Source organism: Phodopus roborovskii, unplaced genomic scaffold (genome assembly GCF_943737965.1).
Source record: "Phodopus roborovskii unplaced genomic scaffold, PHOROB, whole genome shotgun sequence".
Classification (NCBI taxonomy): Eukaryota; Metazoa; Chordata; class Mammalia; order Rodentia; family Cricetidae; genus Phodopus; species Phodopus roborovskii.
In genome coordinates, this window is record NW_026126416.1 from 12,548,095 (window position 1) to 12,571,798 (window position 23,704).

Consider the following 23,704-nt stretch of genomic DNA (forward strand, 5'->3'; position numbering starts at 1 on the left):
CTAAATCACTTAGAGTGTTAAGTTCAGAAATTGTCTCCAATCACAATTCAGCTCAGAGTTGAGCCACTCATCATCCAGGCAGGTAACTAAAAGAGTTTTTTGAATACTCCAGGTCCTAAGTGAGGCCCAGATTTTATAAAATCAGATGAGTAAATTTTTTCTATTCTGGAATTCTCAGACCTAATTTATCAGCAAAACAAACTGTTGTCTTGAGCACCAAGATGTGGTGGTGGTTTTTATAACTCTGCTGGTAATGTTTCTTTTCTTTCTTTTATTTTTTTCCCTTTACTCTATCAAGAAGCTCAAAGTTCAATTTAGTAAAACAGTTAAACATAGTGACTCTGTTTGACTAAAGGGTTACTATAACTGCTACCTTATTTCATGATGTTGAACACACTTTCTGTTTTATTGATCTTATTCAGTCTTTCTTTAAAAATTATAGGAGTGGACTAAGTAAAACTGGCTCCCGATTTTACGGTCTTAATACCTGCATCTTCTTTCATGTCAGCATCAGATGTTCCTTCATTGTTATCATCTGTTGGAAAAGGAAATAAAAGACTCAGATCAATGCAAGAAGCACCAGAATGTTCTGATTTAATTCGTCAAATAACAAAAGAAAAGCAAAAGGAAAGTAGAAAGCCAAGAATTAAAGCAGCCATTTCTCCTGTATCATCATGATGGGTTTGAAGAAAGTGTACCCATATAGCAGAACCTAGCACCGAGGGTTACATTCCCCTTTATATCAACATGTATGCACAATAATTTGTTTTATTTATACAAAGTATGTATAGTTATATTGGTCATCTCAATTCTTCAAAACTGTTACACATGAATTTTAAATAGCATGTATTCCACACTCGGAGAAACTATGTGTGCTCATCTCCAGTGTTAGGAGAGTGGGCACACTGACATCTGCTACCTGTGGTGTGATAGGAGCAGTGCTGCTCTGCAGTAAGACAGACCTTCCTCCATCTGCTCCCATGGACCCCACTGGTGGTCTCATTTCTGTTCATTTCCCTTCATTTCTCATAATAATACCTTCTAATGGACAAGGATGTGTGATTCCTCTGCACTGTGACAACATGTTTGTTGAACAACTCCCTCTCTGTCTCCCTTCCATGCCATGGTGTGTGTGTGTGTGTGTGTGTGTGTGTGTGTGTGTGTGTGTGATGGGAAATGATCTTCCTATATAGCCCAGGCTGTAATGACACCATGCAAAAATTATTCCAATCCTTCTGCCTCAGTCACAGAACCTGGTTGTACTTACTCCTTTGAACTCGGCATGCTATGTCTCTCCTTGAATGCGTCTCACATCTAATACCTGGGTCTGAATGTCTGACAGCCCTTTATATGTTCAGTACTTTCCCCAAAGTCATGATCTTTGGAAGATGATTTCATCACCAAGGTGAAGCCCTGGTGAATGAGAGCAGTTGCCTTAAGGAAGGGGTCAAGGGGAAACCCAGTCCCTGTTTTTCCATCAAAGTCATGGAGAGAGGATGCTCTCTGTAAGGAACTGGACCCCAGCAGGGACTAGAACTGTTGCAATCTAGGTTGTGAGAAATAAACTTTAGTTTTATATGCCTTTTCATTTATAGTATTTTTTTCAGCAGTCTAGACACTAAATACAAGTCAATGCTATATGTTTGTTCCCCTCTGGTCACTTTACTATACTCTAATTCTAACCCTCTGCCTTATATGCCTTGGAGGTTTCCCAATCAATCCTTTTTGTTTCTTCCTTTGACACATTTTTCTTTCATTGATAGTGGCTGCCAGCTCAATCTTAATATAGTTCTGCTCTGGTCCACAACCACATGGTAACAGCTCCCTGTGCAAAGCGCAAAGCCCAATTCTTAGCTGTCTGACTTTTGCCTCTAATACTTAAGGTTGACAATATCTGGTTCAAACCAGTTTCCTTACTTTATGACATTGGTGTTATCACCTAGACAGATGGCAACACTCAACTATTTTCTGTTTCCTTGAGGTTTTTGCTCTTACTTTATTTTATGTTGCTATAACAAAATACTTGAAGTGGGAACTTTACAGATACAAGTGGTTTATTTAGTTCACAGCTTTGGGGGTAAAAAGATAGGGTAGCATGTTCCCAACTCTTCAGGCCTCTGTGGAGAGTCATTGGCTCTATGTCATCATACAGCAGATAGCATCAACAAATAGCCACATGCACATGTTAAGAGTGAGCAAGATGGGAGGGAGAGGCACAGTTCTCCTTCTCTCTCCTACAGTGCTAGAATCTGAACACTAACCCAGCCCTATGAGGATCACACTACCTAGTGTAGTTCCTCACATGATCTAATTATCTCTAAATAGCATGAAATTTTGACACCATTACCCTAGGGACCAATATTCCAGAACACAGACCTTTGGAGGACAAACCATAGTATTTTCCTTTCCTCTATCTGCCTCATTCCTGCTAGCAAAACCATCTCTTCACCTATACCCTTCAAAACAAAGTTTGCATTTTTTTTGATGAAGATAAGCAGAGGTTTCACTAAGAAAAACAAGAGGCAGCAAAATCAGAAAGGGTGTTTATGAAGGTTTTCCCAATCATCTATTTGATGCAAGTTGAATTAACTATTATTTTAACCTTATTTTTTGCTGTCTTATGGGTATATACTTTCAAGACATTTGAACTCAGGTCTGCTTACTGGCCCTTCAGCCCACTCCTTTAATAGGCATGTAATCTTGGAGAAGTTGCCTATTCTTCCTAAGTTTCAGGTTCCTCAGTCATAATGAATGATGACAACAATGTCTATTATATAAACTTTTTCTGAGGACTAAGTTACCTAATGCCATGCAAAACACTAGAACAGGTATTGAAACATCATCAAGTGCTAATATTGCTTATTGTTTCTACAAAATGTCACAATCCGTCACTTGTGGATATATCTACCTTCTAAATGCCGACCTCATGTATATTAGGAGGATGAAGGCCATGTCATGTGTCCCTTGGTACCGAGTACCATGCATTTTATGTAATAGAATAGATGAACATTTCCACTAAATGACCAAACCATAAACAAGTATCTAATCTTGGGAAAGTGACATAAAACAATATAACCCTCAGTTTCTTAATCTGAAAAGCAGGGTGGTGAGGTAACCAACTTCTTACAACTGGGGGCAGGGTGTGCACATTTGCACACACACACAGCTTGCACAGGATAAGCTTTAAAAGCTACTGCTTATTTGGTGATATGACACTGGTATTCTACCCTTCTACTTTGGTAGCCATTGGTAAACACTGTCACATACATACAAGAGGCATAATAGTCCTGAAGACTATTATGAGGATAAGACTCCCTTTACAGAAATCACAAAGTGAGTCATCATGAGCAGAGTTCAGGCAGCAGAGTAGGAAATGATGGGTGGCTATAGGTGAGCAGAGGTTCTACCACAGACAGGAAAGAGAACTTCCGTGCATGCTTTCCAGAGAAGGTTAGGGTCACCTAAAAGGTAAGCTGAGGCTAACGAGGTAAGAGAGCCAGAAGTGGATTACCAGGGATGGAAGTCTCTTGACTACACGCCCCTGCTCACTGACCCTTTAAATGTATTAAAGCTTGCCGACTGCTGTGTGGGTTCCTTACCTAAGAGTTTTCTCTGGTGTTGCATCCTAGAGCTGAGCCAGCTAAAGGAATTCTATATAATAAATACATCTCAGGAGCCGGCCTACCACACATGACTGACAGCTCCCTGTCTCTCAAGCTTGCCCCCAAGTTCCCCAAGCTTGTTCCACATGATTTCCACAAGGCTCCTTTCCTCATTGAACTGGAGGTGCTTGAACTTGGACAGAGATAGAGTGTAAGTGGTTTGGAATTTAACCCATTGACTTTCTTCCTTTCCCATTCCCCCTTCTCTTTTCTGCTGGTGTGATGGGAGATGTCATTCTCTAAATATGCTTCTCATATTGGTTAATGAATAAAGCACTGTTGGCCAATAGGAAAGCAAGATAGGTGGGACTAGGAGACAAGGGAGGAGATTCAAGACGGAAGACTGAGAGAGAAGAATGTCGGGGCCTGTTTCCGGTAAGATGAGATCATGTGGAAATACTTAGATTAATAGAGATGGGTTAATATTTAAGACAGAGCTAGCCAATAAGAAACTAGTAACTGGCCAACAGCATTATATCAAATACAATGTCTCTGTGTGCTATTTGGGGCTGGCGACTGGTGTTTCCTGGGATTACCTTTCAACAAAATATCACTACACTTGAATCCTTGCTTCAGGACAGGTCTTGGTTGCTATTTATTTATTTGTTTGTTTGTTTTTATTTTTAGCACATTCAAACAGAAGGAAAATACTTGGAAATATGTATGTGAGCAGTCAAAATACCTTTAATGAAATGAAACTAGCTCTGAATGGCAGAGTCTGATAAACCAAAGCTTGAGTGGTGTAATGGTTCATTTTATAAGCCATGTGACTGGGCCAAAAGGTTCCCCCCAACACCATTCTGTGTGTGTCTTTGAGGGTGTTTCTGGAGATTATCATTTAAAGAGGAAGACTGAGAAAAGTAGATGGCCCTCCCTTATGTGAGTGAGTGTCAGGAAAGTCCCTGTAGGACAATAAGGTTGAACTTCACCTGGAAGAAGGGCATACTTCATAGTCTACTATCCGCAGGGTTGGCTTGACCATTCTCATGCTTGGACCCTGTTTCTTCTCTACCTTTGAATTCAAACTGAAATTTTGCTTCTTGCTTTGTCTTAAGCCTCCAAGTACTCAATCTAGAGCAGTGGCTCTCAATCTTCTCAATGCTGTGACCCTTTAATACAGTTCCTCATGTTGTGGTAACCCCCAACCATAAAATTATTTCATTGATACTTAATAACTGTAATTTAGCTACTCTTATGAATCAGTGTAAATACTTATATGCAGGATAACTGATATATAACCCCCAAAGGGGGTCACAATCCATATGTTGGGAACTGCTGGTCTAGAACCTCACCACTGGCCTTCGGATTCTAATGTCATTGGCCCTGGAGGAGAACTGTACTACCTCTTCTTTGAGGTTACCAGCTGGAGACTTTTCAGTTTCTGTAATTTTATGAGCCATTCCTTATAGTAACTATTTTGCATACACAGGTGAGTTCATCTGTTTTTCTGGAGAAACCCCAAGAAAAGATTTCTAAAAGAAAGTAAGTTCTGACCAATATGCCAGCATTTGAAGTCTATGATGAGAATTAGAATAGCTAATCAACTTTAGGCAGATTGATGCCCCAAGTTTTGAAGGAAAACTTTTTTCTTCACCAGAGGAACTTATCATGAGATCATATGATATATGCCTTGATATTCTGCTATTTGCTTTGGATAGGAAAAGTACATGATATAGTTACATATTAAGTAAATTCTCCTTACTTTAACATTCCATATAATGTGCTTTCTGGAGTCATACGTGTGAGCTATTTCTAACAGGGCTTCTCTTCCTAACAATACCAGGAGCCAGAATGACATTACATAAAAACAGGTGATTTCCTCTGAAGATAGGGAGTCATGGCACTGAAAATTTGGACATAGTTAGAAGACTGATGGAGCATGGGCACAGAGCTCCTGTCCTTTTATGCAGTTTTTCAAGCTTCATATGTCTTTGTTAGAGAACAAAAATGCAATAAAAGTTCTCTAGCCTAAGAGATACAAATACCATTGCAAAACAGAGAGCAGTCTGGTATTTTTCTTTGTGTGCAACCCTAGAGAAATCCTCTTCTTTTCCTAGGTGTAGCTCACATGAAGGCTAAAACTCCACCTCCTTTCAAAGGGCCTCTTTGATATTAATTTTATAAAGTATGAGAATTTTGTTTAACCCATAATTCTGTGTCAGATTACCCTGTTGACTTCTGCACAGTATATACAGCTATGACAAAAGTTGTTATTTCAATAAAAAATATATGTGAATAACTAGTTTCTCTTGAACCAGTTTGGTGTAATTGCTACCCATATGTGCTTCAGAAGACCCTTTGTAATGAAGAGGCTAAGGTGCTTTAGCTGTATGGAGGTTATCTATTTCACCTTCTCTATGGGCAACACAGTTAATATGAATGGTTTTTGTCCACTCATTACACCTGCTTTCTGAACTTTGTTCCCCAACAATAAACAATACACACTTAAAATAATAAGTATGCCCTAAGGTCAAATAACTTGAGATTTATCTTTATCGTTTTCCTTAGATCTACATTATTAATACAATGTTTGGGAAAGTAGAGCACACGTGTGTGCATGTGCACGCGCGAGCGCACGCACACACAAACACACACACACACACACACACACACACACACACACAGAGAGAGAGAGAGAGAGAGAGAGAGAGAGAGAGAGAGAGAGAGAGAGAGAATTTTATTCTGAAGTTTTCAAACTGTGGTCTCATCACCACCCGAAAACGTGTTAAAAATGCAAACTTCCAGTACTTACTCAAGACATACCAAGTTAAAATCTGTGGGGGAGAAATCAAGAAACCAGGACTTTGGCCATCCTTGCATGAGATATTTAGACTTACTGCAGCTCTAGATCCACTGGCTTAAACAAAGAGGATGCCCATCTTTGGGAACATGATGACTCCCTAAACCTGGTGTAGTGCAGAATGTGCCCAAACCAGAGCTAAGCATAACCATGCCTATTCTGGAATCACCCAGCTAGTATGCAGCTGGATCTTGTCATGGGCCATGACTACAATCCTTAGATTGGCTCAGAGTTGTACGCGTGGAAGGAGAGTTAAAGAGGATTATAGCTGCGTGGGGAAAAAGATGTAGTCAAGGTAAAAGTTACTTTAGGGAGCTCTTGAGCCATCCTCTTCAACTCAAGAAAATAACTTGAAGCATGTAAACCAAAACCCTTGTCACCATTTTAGGGCCATCCATGTGTAAAGGTGAGTCTTTCAAGGCCACAACCCTTTGGTGGCTTACACCACATGTGCTTACAGTCCACAGGCTTCTTGTGCCCTCTGCCACCTTTGTATTTTATTATTAGCAGTTTCTGGAAACTATTTGCATTTACAAAGAAGGAAAATATTATTAGAATAAATAATACTCTCTAGGATTTCCTTGAAGTATGGGGAATCCTGGAATCCTTCTGACTTCTTAATAAGACTTGATAAACAGAAACTCTAGGCTAACATTGACAGATGAGGGACTATCCTTACAGAAGCTTCTCTTCTAAAATTAAATTGAACACTAGGAACCATTGAATCTATCTAATGCTTAAATACATACACTTTTTGTAGAGAAGATGAGAGGGCTAATTTCTTTAAAAGGCAAAAAAGATTTTATGTTTTGACTTTGTTGTGGGTCAATATAAAATCTCAGTTATCATTAATGTATCAATCTTGATTTATCAAAAAAAATGTTCCTTTTCATCATTCTACATCTGGCTCAGCCAACTAAGCACACAGTGGTACAAAATTACAGAGTCTAGGATTTGGGAAAAGGAGGACAGAGGAGTAAGTGAACAGATGTTGAAAGTTGTTCTGGATGTGTTAAGCTGAAGATGGCTAAGAGACACCCAGCTAGACATGGACTAGTGTCGATAGCAAAGAGTTCTATGCCAAATACACAGCAGGAAAGTAGAATACGGAACATTCATTGGATAACTACTGCCTAGTTAAGGATACTAATGACTCCAAAATATCATCAGAATTCATGTGATCAAATACACACTGGATATTAGTAGTCATGCTCAATTCATTAAAGAAGTTTTGATGTAGCTGTGGTGGTATGTTCTTGTGATCCTGACACTTGAGAGGCAGAGGCAGAAGTGGTACAAGTTCCAAACAACAGACTACAGAGCGAATTCAGCCAGGACTACTACTTAGGGAGATCTGCTGAGAGAAAGGAGAGGGATGGGGAGAGGGAGGAGAAAGAGCAAGAAGGAGGAAGAGGAGGAGAAATTGATTATAAAACCTCATCAAAGACATTATAGAGGACAAGTTGGGACATTCATGTGATTATCGCAGTCCCTAGATTGAAAAACAAATGAAGGGAAGTCAATTCTAGTCAACAGACAGAATATAAGTTGGGGAATTTTGAGTTACTTTCTTAGTTTTCTTTTTTTTTTTCTGTCCTCCCTCCCCCTGGAGCCTTATTGGAATTTTATCATCCATATACGATTCTTTCTTTCTTTCTCAGAGGAAATTTATTTCCCTTACCTTTGCCTCTGTGTTTTCAAACAAAGAAAAAAGAAAAGAAACTAAATTGTTGAAGCCTCTTGCCAAAGCTCCCTGCTGCTATCCCCTTACAGCTACATTTCGTTCCCCATTCTAAGTGGTATTTAGGAAGTATCTGTTTTTTCCAGGACTTTCTAATAAGATCAAACTCTACTTAGTCAAGGCTCATGTTCCCAGGTCCTTGTTTGTTCTGGTGTTTATCAGTGTTCTCTCCACTCACTGCACACTCACCCCTCCTGAAGGGACAGATTGCTTTCTGCCTATGCCTGGTACTTGTCCCAGCATTCAGGTTGCTTGGTTACAGCAACACTTCACTGGATTTTCACTGAAGGCACAATATGTTTGCAGCTTTTGAGGCCCATCAAGTGGAAATAGTTAGTACTCATTCCTAGGAAGGCAGTAAACTCATTTATGTCACATTACCCAGTACCTGCCTTGTAGAATTCTAAACGTCAATGTGACCTGCACAAATGTGCCACATTCTCTGGCAGCGATCATCATTAAAGAAATTTTTGGATTCATTCACTGTAGTTTTTTATACCCTGGATATGCCATTTAGGGAGGGATCATAAACAACTTATACTATAAAAACAGGGTTTTGATTTTGTATTTGTTTCATTTACTTTTTCAAAGAGTACTGGTATATAAGCTTTTATGACCACTATATTTCTAATCTAGTCCCTTAAAAATAAGCAGATTTGCTGGGTGTGGTAAACTCACCCTTTTATCCCAGCACTGAAGAGGCAGAGTCGGGTAGATCTCGGTAAATTTAATCCCAGCTTAGGCTACAGAGTGAATTCCCTGCCAGCTAAAACTACATAGTGGGGCTTCTTTTATTATTTTGAGATAGATTTATTACTTTAGCATGAGCTCTAATTGGTATTAATAATAAAAACTCAAAATCAGGTATCAGGGTGAAAGCTGACCAGAGAAGCAAAGAGTTCTGGCCACTACCATTGCTCAAACCAAAAGGGCCATCTGTTGTCAGGCTGCCTCTTCAGACTGCTGCCTCCACAAATCCTCAGACTGCGTCTCTCTCTCTGTTGTCTCCTCCCACTTTATATCCCTCTCTCCCCCCAGCCATATCACTCCTGTCTCCATCTCCCTAGTGCTGAGATTGAAGGCATGGCATCCCAAGTGCTGGGATCAACTTTGTGCGAGCTCTCTTTCTCTTTTAGACAGATTCAGTCTTGTGTAGCCCAGGATGGCCTCGAACTCAGAGATCTGTCTGCCTCTGTCTCCTGAGTGCTGGGATTAAAAGTGTGTGACACCACTGCCTGTCCTTTACAGCTAACTAGCATGACCAGCTCTGTGCTCTGATCCTCAGGCAAGCTCTGTTAGGTCATAAACAAACTATCACCACATATTACCTTACAGTTTATAGGTTAGAAGTTCAACAAGGATTCAAATATGCTAAATTCAAACTGTAAAGCAGGACTTCACTCCCTTCCAGAAAATGGGGGTGGAGGACATTTCCTTGGTTTTGTAGCTTATAGAAACTACCTATATGACAAAGCTCATAACCTCTCTCCATCTTCAAATTCAGCCATGTTGCATCATTCTGAACATTCATTTGTACTCATATCTCCCACTGGTTCTCTCCTTCTGTCTCCTTCCAATCTTAAAGACCCTTGGAACTAATTCTAATGGCTCCATCTAAAAATCCCAGAGAAATACCTTTATCCTAAGTCAGCTGATTGCAAATTGAATTGGTTTTATTTTCTCTTTTCAGTGTAACCTAACATGTCCCAGGCTCTGCAGTTTAAGGCCTAGAAAAACTACTTTTTTTTTCTTTTTTTCTTTTTTCTTTTAGGGTGGGTTCCTCTTCCTGCCTAATATATTTGGAAAGTGAGTAGTAGGTGGTGTCAATAAAAATATCTCAAGGAATTACTAAGAAGAATTCTATTAGAATTCAACCAGTGCCATAAAGTCTATAAGCTTAACATCACAGACATTACTGAAGCTTCATTTTTAAAAAACTGTCACTCTTTCTTCTTTCCTACATTCTCTATGTTTATAAAATTTTTTCCCACTATTTTGGTAATAAAAGTAATATAACAAAGAAAAATGCTGAAAAGAGATCTTTCATATACAAAGACATTTTATAGATCAATGGGCAAAAGATGTAATGTCAATAAAATTTGTACAAAGGATATAACTAGTACTTTCATACAAGAGTATTGGAGATCTGGTGCCGGAGAGATGGCTCAGTGGGTAAACTTTTTAGACAAACCTATGTTTGATCCCTGAAACCCATATGAAGAAGAGAACAGACTCCACAAAGCTGCCCTTTGACCTTCATACATCTTACATGGCATGCACATGTACACACACACACACACACACACACACACACACACACACATTTTTAAAATTATAAAAAAGAAAATTGGAGCTAAGTGGCTAAAAAGAATGAATAAATCACATGGACAATAAGAAATGAAGTTTTCCATTCATTTCCTTGTTTAATGTGAAAAACAATAATATCAAAACACAAGAACATGCTCCATTGAAAAGAGTAGTAGGGAAGAGAGTTCTCATCAGCAGATGCTCATGGGGATGTAAAGGAGGTTGTGTAACAGTAAGCATGGCTGTTTATAGTTTGTCTGTAGAAATGGAAATCCCTGCAGTTGTATAATACAGGACACTTATCTACAGTGCTGCAAAAACAGTGAGCAATTTGAGAACTCCCAGCAAAAGTATCTTGGTTTTGAATACATTTTTGAAAAAGCAATTTCACTTTTAAGAAGTATTGAAAATTAGAGAATGTGAATATTTACCCATAAGGATAGTTTCCTTAAGTTTCAAATACAGAACAATTTGCAAAAAACAGCCTTAAGTTCAGTAGCAAGGCTTCCAGTAAAATTTGGGTCCATTAAATTAAAAGTAACTGAAGAATAGAAGATTACAATATATCACTGTTTGTATTGAGTGACAGGAAGGAGGTGTAAGTCAGAATTTCTGGTTGTATACATTTTTCTATTTCTAAAGACCAGAAGGATATAACAACGTGTGATTGATGTCTGGATAATAGGTTAGGAAATAGTATATATTTTCTTCTTTTTGTTTGTGTGCCTTTATTTAGTAAAAGTAAGTGTGATTTTTTATATGAAGAACTTTTATTTTCTTATAACAGTGATCACAAAAGTAAAACTATGTATTTCACATTTTTGTCAAGAATCAAGATGCAAACAAATATATACATGTATACATATTAATATTTGTGATATTCACTCTAGACACCCATCTGAGTAACTGCTTATATCGCTTTCCTTCTATTGGCTGTGACTTTATTTGTGCCTTCCTCTGGCAAGTCTGAAAGCCAGGAAAATTAAGCCCTGCACAAAGCCATGGCTCTGAGACTGTACCAGCACTGGAAGCTATTTCTTGTGGTGACAAGCCCAACAGCCTTTTTCCTTATGCCACAGATGCTTTTAATGTTCACTAGACATTATGTTCACTAGCCTTATTATCTTTCTTAGAAACTCACCACCCTGGTATCAATACTTTTTCAAATCTTTGTCTGGCAAAACAAGAGAAAGAAACATTACTGGCTAGTGGCAGCTGTGTCTCATTGTTGTTCTTGGAAAACTAATCAGGAAGGAGGAGAACGCTCCTCCAGTGTGACTGGAGGAATGATACCCTGCTTGGAACATATTATCATAAAAAGATCAACTTTGGAGCAGACAAGCAACTTCAGGGTGGCTATGGAAGAAGCATTGCACAGTAGGAAGGCTGGAGATGAGACTCACCTACTCAAGTGACTTTGGCCTCTGACCTCAGGTTGTATAGTCTCCATTTGTTGTCATTGCTATAATGACAGGTACTGTACCTATAACATTGGATTGATGTGGGAAGGCCAGTTTTCAAGTTATAGACAGAATTAAACCTTTTGTTGTTGTTGTTAATAAGAGTAGATCTTATTTAGTCTAGGCTTGTTGCAGTCTCGTGATACCCCTACCTCATCGTCCTGAATTCTGGGATTATAGGGTTATACTCTCAAGAACAGCTTAATTCCTATTGTAGATGGGTGTTTATTTAGGATGGGTTACATTCTGATGACCGAATTACAAATTGAAATGATTTCTAGTCAAAACGCAGTTAACAAATCTAACCTACTAGACATCCTAGTTTGGCCACACAGCTCAATGTGAAACACCAGTCATGTCCTCTCAACTTGGCAGAGTGGAGCAGATGCTGAGGTTGTCAGTCACTGTTTATCATCTGATGATAAGAAACGGACAGCATCAGAATTAAAATTCTGAAGTAAACCTTCTATTATATGTATGACTTTATTTCCTTCATAAAATAAAAATATCTTGAGTTGAACCATAATAGATGAGAACAGTCTACATGTAACCTACTATGTTTTGTTTTCTTTTTTTTTTAACTCAAAGATGTCTAGTCCTAATTTCTGATTTCAAAAAATGTGAACACATCATTCAGAGATTCACAAGCTGGAAAAACATATCCTACTTGGCTTCACCATTTCTCCATTCCCCAGGCTCTTTTCCCTGTCTGTTGCTTATACAACACTGGGTTTTCATCTCTGCTCCAGTTCACTCTTGATGATCTACACAAGATCCACATTCTTCAGAATGCTGTTCCATTGAGCTGCCCAGCACACTATGTTTAAGATTATTTGTGACCTCTACCTACCAGGCAACAGCAGTCTTTCTTCTCCCACATTTATGAAAACCAAAAATACCTTGAGATGCCTCTATAGAACAAATCATCCATGGTTGAAAATCACTGCAATTAACAAATGTAGGCTTTCCACACTTTGGAGGCAGGGGGTGTCAAGCTCCAAACATCAGGATTCTTGAACAAAGTTATAAAAATTTCAATTATGTATTCTTCTCTGAGAAAAATTAGCATCCTTAGGTTCTTAAGTAAGACTACAGTTGGCAAAATTTGACTTCCATTTCCCCAACAGAAATTTTCCCCTTTCATCTTATAGTCAATGGAAAGCATATACGATAACTTCTACATGCTGTAAAATATGAACCTTTTATAAAAAGAACAAAGAGATTTCCACAGAAAGATTATTTGCTTTAGGGCATGTAACAGTGCACTATAACTATAAATTATTTGTAACCAAAGTATATGATAATTCCATAAAGCTGCCATATCCTGCTTCCAAATAATACATCTGGAAGGAAAAAGTCAAATGTGCTTCACCCCACAGCAAGAAATACAATTGAGGGAAATCTTTCCTGAGTCCACTCCTCTGCAGTTTCTTCACATTTTCCTGCTGGTCACACCCATGGGCTCAGTTATATCCCCTCTAACATTTGATTCACTCCCCACACCCTTTACCTCCGAGTGAGGGACTGCCAAATTTTAGTTTGTTTTAGGATACAAGGTTTAACGTGCAATTAAGTGAAGTGATATTAGAGTGGGGTTTTTACCTAATGTGGTAAGTGTACTTATACAAAGAGAAAGATAGATGACAAGCTATTCAGATGGGAGACAAAAAAGAGAGGTCTGAGAATATGCCACTTCTGCCAACATCTTGATCTTCAAATTCCAGACTCCAGAAATGTGATAAAATTTTCCCTGTTAGTTAAACCATCCACTGTACGATATCTCATTTCTGCAGCCCTAAGACAGCCAACACTGGTGGTGACTTCTATCCTATCCTTTGTTGCTCTGTGAGATCTTTCACTTCCCCATTGCTTCTCTGAATGGTCCAGAGAAAAGGAAACTTTGACATCTCCAATGAAGCACCACTTTGACTCATTGGGAATGTTTTCATGAGTGTGTTTATATATATTGGAAGAAATGAAGCATGGTGGCCTTAAGGAAAAAAGGGCAACAAGCAATTTAAGGATGGAGCTTTCTTGGTGCTCTGAACACATCCTGCTAAGAGACCACAAACTTCTCTAATGATGCTGTGGGGAAGACTAGTCTATTGCCACTTGGGCAGTGACAGATGCTGGTCTCAGTTTAAAAAATATTACTGCCTCCCAGCCACATGCCACAGTTTATTCAAGTATGGCTCATTTCCTATAACTAAGAAGTAGATTGTCACATTATAAAATACAGTGACCGCTTGTCATCCATTTTCAGGCCTGCCATGAGCTGCCTTGAAACTCCATTGTGTGCCATCACCTTTGGCTTACTTAAAATCCATCCTCCCAAAGTGGGTGTTTGCTATTTGTCTCTCTGTCCCTTATCTCACTGACCAAAAATCAAACACACCACACAGCTGCTAGCCTTGTTCAAACCTAGCAGTCTACACCCAAGTCTTATAAATAGCTTCTCCCTTCATGAATGTTTTCCTCATATGAGCAAAATCACCACCCCTTTGAGAAAGCCTAAGTGACTCCCAGGAAGGCCTAGTTCTACCATCTCTTTTTCTCTCCCACCCCATCGGTGCTGGCTAGTTTTCTCCCAATTTGACATGTTAGACTCATCTGAGAGTAGGGAACTTTAATTGAGGAAATGCTCTCAGAAGAAGACAGTGTAAACAATGTGGAAATGTCCCCAGAAGAACACAGTGTAAACAAGCAAAGCCTTTAGGGTATTTTGTTAATTAATGATCACGTCAGGAGGGCGCAGACCCTTGTGGATAGGGCCACCCCTTGGCTAGTGGTCCTGGGTTCTGTAAGAAAGCAGGCTAGCAAGCCATGATAAGCAAACCAGTAAGCAGTACCCCTCCGTGGTCTGCTTCAGCTCTTGCCTCCAGGTTCTTGCTCAGTTTGAGTTCATGTCCCAGCTTCACCTAGTGGACAATGCTTTGGGGTATGTAAATGAAATAAGTACTTTCCTCTCTAATCTGCTTTTGGTCATGCTGTTTTATCACAGCAATAGTAACTCTAACTTAGACACCACCCATATGCTCCTTGATCTCCCTGCTGCCCAAGCAGCTTTCACTGCACTGAACTCAAAACCCTCTGGACTTAAGAATACCACATTCCTATGGTTTTGTATATTTTGGTTTCATTTCCTTGCTGTATCTGACCACACAGCATGTACGCATGCATGCACACACACACTCACATTGTCTTGGCTTCAGGCAACTCTCAAGACAGGCAATATATAAACTGGGAAGGTGAGGTCTCTTAGTGGATAAAGGCACTTGCTGCCAAGTCTGATGACCTGAGTTCAATCCCTGCTTGGATGCCCACAGTAGAAAGAGAGAACTGATTCCTACAAGTTGTTTTCTGACCTCTGTGCATGTGTGTGTGTATATATACACACATATGTATACACACATATGTATACACACACACAGCAAAAATTATATATAATTCAAGGCAGATAAATCTCTACAACACCTTAGAGTGAACACACAGCAATAAAATTCACGATATAGGATTAATATGGTATCTATGTTTTCAGAAATATCATGAGAATGATATTTAGATGACTAGAAAAAAAGACAAAAAAAGGTCAATGAAATGATTTCTAATGATACCTTGCTATTTCCATAGACTGCTGCCTAGCAAAATTGTCATCAAAGAGGCTTCCTCAGTCAGGTGATAGGAGCAGGTACAGAGATCCACATCCAAACATTAGGTAGAATTGAGAGAACCTCTTGGAATAGGAAGAGGAAGCATTGTAGGAGCCAGAGGGGCTGAGGTATGGTAGAGGGGTTGAGAACATGGCTCACAGATCAACGAAGCAGGGCTCATGGAGACTGAAGGAGCAGTCATGGAGCCTGTACTAGGTCTCCTGCATATCTGTTGTGGTTGTTTAGCTTGGGGGTTTGTGGAAATCCTAACAGTGGGAATGATGTTGTCACTGACTCCTTTGCTCTTGGAAGCCTTTTCCTCCTTCTGGGTTGCCTCATCCACCCTTGACATGAGAGTTTGTGCCTAATCTTATCACATCTTTTTATGCTGTTTTCAGTTGATACCCTTTGGAGGCCTATGCTTTTCTGAAAGGAAACTGAGGAGCAGTAGATCTGAGGGAGGAGGCTGGGGGATTGGGGTGAGAAGAGGCTGTAGTCTGGATGTATTTTATGAAAGAAGAATAAATAAGAATTCAAAGAAAAGCAATGGTATCTGGTTGATACAAAACAATCCCACAGTTATTCCTACAGCTGCTGTTATAACCTTGATCCTCTGCAAAAGCCCTGACCCTGGCCCTGGCTCAGTCTGGTGAGAAACAGTCTAAGACAGTGGTTCTCAACCTTCCTAATGCTATGACCCTTCAATACAGTTCTTCATGTTGTAGTGACTCCAACCATAAAATTATTTCATTGCTACTTCATAACTGTAACTTTGCTACTATTTTGAATCATAATGTAAATATCTGATCTGTAGGATATCTGATATGCAACCCCTGTGAAAATGTCATTCAGCCTGAAAGGGGTCACTACCCACAGGTCTAAGAGAACCAGTGGTCTAAGGAAAGACACCCATTGTCAGTTGGACTGTCACTTTTATTTTTTACGTTTTATTTTCAAAATGAGTATGCTTAACAGACATACAGGAGTTGGAACTCAAAGGTGACTTTCAAAAAAAAAGATACAAAGGGTGCCCACTGTAGATCTAAGGAATGGACCAAGGAACAAAGAACTCCGGCAGGCCCAGAGCAGGAGGGGTTCTCACATCCCACAAAGTTCTCCCGTTCTGTTGCTCTGATTAATTTTCTTACAGTAGTAAGGGATATTTAAGAGCCCATTTTCCCCAGGGTAGAATAGAGGGAGCAGAGACAGCCTGTTGCCCAGGACCCCTTCCTACAGAAAACAACTGGACAGTTTGCTTCACAATTAAACTGACATGGTTTTAGCCCTGTGTCATGGCTCTCTATTAAGTGTAAGGTAGCCTCAGGCACAGAGAAAAGGAAATTGCATTTTTTAACCCTACCCCAAGCCATATTCACCAAACTCCGGACAAATTCATTTTTCTTGCCATTTTCTGTTTTCTAATTGAATTGGAGTGCAGGGACATTGACAGTAGGGTTTGGGCCCTAGTGTCTGGTAACAATGGAGGCTACAGACATAGCTTCTCTTCAGTACAGTGCTTTCTACCTTAACTTGCACTGATACTTCTGCCTGGTCTCAGATTTCTGGCTGTGGACTTTATAAACTTGACCTCAAAATGGCCCCAAACAAAGTAGTTTGTTTTCATATAAAAAAGTCATTTGTGATTTGTTATTATCTTTGTGTTGAGAAAGAATATCCCTTGTTAGAGGTAGTCTGGAGAAATATACATGGCAAGTCAGGAAAAATTATATTTGAATCAAAGATGATATGGTTATGAATTAGGCATAAAGTCAAATTAAGGACAGATAATATATACCATTTATTTTAGCAGCAGCATATTCCTTTAGACATAGTCTTTATTTCACATTTCAAACTTAGGATGTACAAATGTCTGATGCCTCAACATAATATAAATATGCTGCCATTGTTGATTTTGACATGTAGTTTAAAATATACTTACTATTATAATTATGCAGTGGGAATAATTTCATGAGTATAGTGTGCTTTGAAACATGAATGTGAAACTGAGAATATTTCATTATTTTACTTGTAGAAATAGCAAGATGAGTTTTTAGATTCACTTAAAGCAGCAATGTTCTAAATGATAATTTATTTGCAGTTACTAATAAACTTTAGACCTCCTAAATCTATAGCTTGTCTTACGTTTTAAAATTTGCAGTAAAATATCTGTGCCCTATACTTTTATAAATATCCTCAGGGTGATAAGGCATTAAAATGACAATGATATTATTATTTCTAAACGTCTTGAATAGCCTAAAGGTTTCTCATAAACTAATATTGAGCAGGTATGAGAATATTTACATCACACAGACCATACAAGTTCTAATTTTTCACAATGAACAATTCTTTTTAAGAATAATCAGAAATGCAAGCACCACTCAGCTCACCCAGGTTGTGAAGGAGATCAGGAGAACCCCTAGAAAGAGAAGACTGAAACAGAAGGGAGGCTACCAGGCTATAGAGAGAAGCATTTATTAAACTGATCTCATCCCGGCAACTGCTTACTAGATAGCAACTTGTGTTACAGTATAAAGTGCTGAGATATTGAAACACATAAATGTAAAGAAAGGAGGGTGGAAGTTTAGGAGTAAGCCCTAGCAGCATCCATATAAACCCAAAAAGGTTGGGATGTTTGGGGTCTCCAGCCTGGGCCTTCTCAAATCTATCCCTCAGGGTGCCATGCAGCAGCCCCTCCCCTAGAGTTGGCTCATTCCAGACTTCCCCCTGAGAAAGCCCACCATCAGAGCCTCCACCCCAGGAGGGCGTTTATAAGCCCCGCCTTGCGATTTCCCCTCCTTGTGGTTTCTCCTCTTCCCCTGGGGCCACCCAGGAATGCTTAGCTCATATTAAAGCTAGATTTATTAATTGGGTTTGATTGGTTTATTACATCATCAGCAGCAGATATCCAAAATCAGAAAGGAGAAGGAAAAGGGGTGATATTAGTGCCAGGGCAAGCTTCTATCGAGGGAAGTCTGAAGAATTTGCATTCTATTTCAGTAAAGGAAGTCTCTTTCCATGCCTAAGTGGACTTTTTTCTCGGATGTGTCAGTTGATTATAGCATTAGGGTGAGGATCGAAGACCCTGGTTCACCTAGAGCATCAGCAGAGTTGACATCATCTTTCTATTTATTTATTTATTTATTTTTAATCACTGCTTGGTCCAGCTGCCCAAGTCCTCTTGGAACTATGGATGAGGTCTGTTCTTCTTGGCTGTGAAAGATTGCCTGAAAAGAGTGGGCACCAACACAACACACCTCATTTGTTCCTTCCCACCCACCTGATTCACTAGTCACTGCTTGAAAAACCACAGCAAATGGAGCTGAAACAAAAAACAAGGAAAGGAAGGGAGGAAGGAAGGGAGGAAGGAAGGAAGAATGGAAGGAAGGAAAAGAAGCAAGCTACCAAAAGACAGCTACTAACAATGCTCAGAGAAGCCTGAATTTCCTACAAGCAATTCTTAGCATGGCTAAGGAAAGCACTCTGGGCACCATGACCATAAAAATAACAAGGCATTGAACAAGCCTCAGCCTTAATAGTCTGTAAGAGGGAGGACAAAAAAAATATTCAAATTACCCCAGTCCAACTAATGGCACATTCAATCTTAAATCCATTACTCAAGGTTCCTTAGTAACCCCTAGGCCTCTTCTACATTCTGAAAAGAAGTGTGAAGTAAGGTGAGTGATGGCCATTCTCAGATTGCCCTAGAAAGTACCACACAGTCATTGCAGTTCAAGGAGAGAAAATTGAGTAAAATGAGGATGAAATACAGGAGAGTCTGAATCCTGATACAAATATAAATGGGCTTTCTACAATTTTCAACAAAGGAGTTTAATATGGTTGCTGTACACATGCAGCCTGGAAGTCTCACAAGTTGAGGCAAGACTCGATTGTGCAATTTGGGACTGAAGAATGCCCTTTAGGGATCATTTGCTCCAACCCGCAGTTGATCCTAGGACTTGAGCCCCAAGAGATATGCTGACTTGTCTCAGCCAATACAATGACCTCATGGGGTGGGGAAGTTTAGGGCCTTGTCACCTCCTGTAGTTCTTGCAAACTATGACATAAGCTTGCAGGGATTACAGTTAGAATATGTCTGAGGAGAATAAGTGAAACAACAGGAAAAGGAAGCATCACTCCTTCACCCTTGGTCCCAAAATGAGCAAATGACTTTACTCACCAACAGGGAAGAACTCGCTCATTTTCTTTTTGTAGATTTTGAAGTCAACTTCTAGGAAGACACAGAAGATGATTCGGTCCACCTGGAGGCAAACAATAAATGGTTGATGTGGAAGGAAGTATGGTAAATATTTACTCAAAGCACTATTTAGAACAAATAAAGATGAGTGTGAAACCTTCGTACAGATTTTTGGTGCTGGAGTACTAATTATATCCAGCATAAGATGGTGTGTGTGTGTGTGTGTGTGTGTGTGTGTGTGTGTGTGTGTATGTGTGTGTGTGCACTTGATTTTATGAGTTATGCCTGAGTGTGCACTTGAGTGTACATGCTCAGTTTATAAAGAAGCCATGGCTGCTTCAGTGGAAAGATGCTACATAAATAAGAAATAATAAATGACAATCAGTCATGTTATTGCAGCAAGCTGTAAATAATGCTGAGATTCTGACACGGTACCTAGAGTTTATATTCTTTAAAACGGCCACAGGAGAGGCAGATGGATGAGTGATGATAAAGTATGCCAGTAAACAAAGACCTCTTTGTCCTAATCTTGTTACACAAATACAGTAATCAAACCTGTAATCTTTTGAGTGTGGCTTACAAAGTTTCCTTGAGTTTAATTTACATGAAGCCATTTGCTTTTTGCCTAACAGACTCAAAAAAAAAGGCAGCAGAAATAAAATGCTAGGTGACAGTAACCCAAGGTCAATGAACACTTAATTTGGTAGATATTGTTAGGTAAGTGTCACCTCAAAGTAAAAATGTGTGCACAGGCTCCTTCTGTTTTACTTTGAGAGAGTGTTAGCACCTATGAGATTTCTTTAAAATAGTCAAGAATAATGTGTCAATGAGAGAAGAAATGGACTACATATAGTAGCTCACTTACAACTTTTAACTCAGAAATTCAATGTTGTATCTGGAACATAAATACTCCCTTATTTCCTTTTTTCAACAATGAGAAATGAAGTTTAAAACCATTCTGTCAAGGTACAAGTGACAACTGAATAAAACATCAAAGCATTTCTTGTTGGAGTGGGGGATAGATGTGGGGTGGGGATGCAGCGGGACAAGAAAGAACCTAAATGGATGTTACCCATCTAACCTTTCCACTCTTCAGCCATGTTGAATGCAGATCCTGCCTCTCACCATGAGAGCCTTCATTCAGTGGCAAAGAAGCTCTAGTGTGAGAGATGGCAGTGGGTCACAGGAACTGTGACATCATGCAAGTCCAGAGGCTTCCCTCTCTAACCTCAACAAGGCTGGACAGTCTACTGGCCAGTCACTGGAATTCCATTCCATAAACAGTAAGCTACTCTCAAGTTGCCGCATTGACTCCAGTACAAAACAAACAAAAGCATGTGGCCTTAAAAATAGAAAGACAGTGTTCAAATGAGTAGATTTCTTTTTTTTTTTTTTTTTTTTTTTTTCCTATTTTCACTTTTGAGTAGGATGTCCAGTCCTAGCTCTGTGTCATTAATACTGCCTATATACACAAAAAGTACAGATTCCCATTAAATCATTTTCCTGGTGAACTATAATTTTAGTTAAAATAGAGAGCAATTAAGTCTGTGCATGCCCATATTCCTTATGGCTTGTTCATATCCACTGGCAAAGACAAAAACCATGTTGAATGACAAATGTGTATTGGAAGGGCAGATTTTATAAAAACCATTTCTGCATTATTTTAAAAACACAAAGATACAACAATATACGGATCCATCCATGAGTACTATTAAAATAACCAAGTGCAAGGACATTGGGTTAAGTGGCTCTGAGGTTCTTTATAAGCAACACAAAGACAAGCAGAAAAAAGAAACTTGACCTCAACTAACCAGAGGCTGCCACCTGCCACCTAGCTCGGTTCTTCAGTGGGATGATTTGATAAGGCAGCTGCTCCACCATGGAGCAAACATCTTTTTGCCTTGCATCCATGTCCACCCTATAAAAGCCTCCTTAAGTTCTCTGAATGGTGGTCAGCAGTGCAGACAGTCTTCCTGACCTGTAAAATAATGCTGTTCAGAATGCCTCAACTCCCAGTGTGCTGTGTTTCTCTTTCATGTATACTAAAATGGTTTTAAGATGTACATGATTTCTGCAAAGGGAAGGCATTTGAATCATTAGTGCTTTATTTGTTAAAAAGTAAAGAGGATTGAGACAATATGGCACATAGCTGGTAGCTATTAACTCTGGGGTAAGTATATGGATGAATTATTTTCTCTACTTTTTCCATGTTTGGAACATTTCATAATGAAAGACTCTAAAGTTGATAAGATTCTCTTGTGTTCCCTTAGTCAGAATCAGTTTTCTAACTGTGCTGAACCACTTGGAGCTTTCAGAGCCCATAATTATTATTCTGTATGTATAAGCGTTAATTGCTTTTCCTTTATGCTTTACCTGGTCATATTGCTTCTAAATCACCTAGCTATGGTCACAGCTCAAAACCAAGAATTTTTATTTACTGAAAACTAAGGTGATTGCATTGAACAATCTGCTCATATTTATACTTAAGAACAACAAATCAGGTGATGTTTTCATTTTTCTTTAATCATTCATGTTTTGTGTGTGTGTGTGTGTGTGTGTGTGTGTGTGTGTGTGTGTGTGTGTGTGAAAACATGTTGGGAGCTCTTTTAGTAGCAATGCCATTTTCTACTATTAACTTCAAACACCATCCAATTCAGATCAAGATTGCCCAAACATTGTGAGGGATCATAATCTACTTCTGGCTCAATACCCCTGATGATCATGGAATGGTGTAGGTCCAAAATTCATCAGTCCAGTTAATTTTCCACTAAAATGTAGATGCTGAAGTTGGGGGACTTTAATTTTAACATAATTGGGTACTCTAGCTAAACTGTCCTTACTTATAAGCCTAACACGGCTAAAAACAGCCTGCCAGCAAGTTGAATCCAAGTATTACCTTCATTCACTACATACTTGCATTCCCTTGTGCACATTTATTCTCTAGGATGCTATTGCCTAAGGGTCCACTTAATTGATTAAAGTCTATTTTGAAAGTCATTCCAGTACTCATAATTCTTCATGCCATGGTTCCCTTTATAGTATAAGATGATGGTATTATTCTCACTAAGGGGAAGTATCTAAACTCCTGTCTCTTAAGTCTGGGATGCCTGTGATCATGAAGGAATGACGTTAAGTGGTTTGTGAGTGAGAGGAGGTAATGTGGATTCTGTCTAGTACTCTTGGGAGGATACTTCTTATATACAACCTTCATATCTTATACAAGTAGAAAGAGCATGCAGAGAACCCACACGTAACTATTTCAGCAACAGCTCCAGCTGGAAGTGGGTAGTCTTTCCATGATTTCAGCTCCAGGCATTTGAGCCACCCCAGCTGATACATACAGAGCAAAGAGGAGCCACTCCTGCTAGACACTCATTGCAATTCATAAGCAAGACATAGAAATATATAACGACAGACTTGACATCTTCCCGGCTTCTCCTGGCACCACTTTTTTGAGTCTTGCATTTACAGCTCTTTGGTACTTTACATCTGTTGAGAGGCTCAGATTGAACGGATTACACAAGTAGAAACCACCTTTGCATGAGAAAAAGGACACCACCAGAAAGTTTAACTGCTACATGGCTGAGAGACTGGAAATCTGATTTGTACAAAGGAGGAAATTCCTGCCTATTTCATTCTAACCCTGGACGAATTCTAAAAGAACCTTTAACAACGCAGCATGGTACCACTCGTTTTTCTTAAAACCACTAGACAACTTTATAAAATGAAGGCTCTTGAGAGAACATTCATTTATTCATTCATCATCAAGTAAGTTGCTTTCAGTTGGCAGGGCACAGCGCACACACCATTCTGTGTCTACATTAACAAGAGTTCAGAAATTGAGTGGCCTTTTTGTAGTATCAGAAAATTAATTAATGATAGAATCACA

General features: G+C 39.3%; 1 protein-coding gene across 1 annotated transcript in view; it reads right to left on the minus strand.

Annotated features, from left to right (window-relative positions):
• Macrod2 (mono-ADP ribosylhydrolase 2) overlaps nt 1–23,704 on the minus strand; it is a 1,848,725-nt gene that overhangs the window by 182,377 nt on the left and 1,642,644 nt on the right. Inside the window, exons 9-10 of the mRNA XM_051183276.1 lie at nt 19,798–19,879; nt 488–535 (exon numbers count right to left, since the gene is read on the minus strand). Coding sequence (XP_051039233.1) covers nt 488–535; nt 19,798–19,879 — 130 coding nt within the window. The remainder of the gene's footprint in view (nt 1–487; nt 536–19,797; nt 19,880–23,704) is intronic.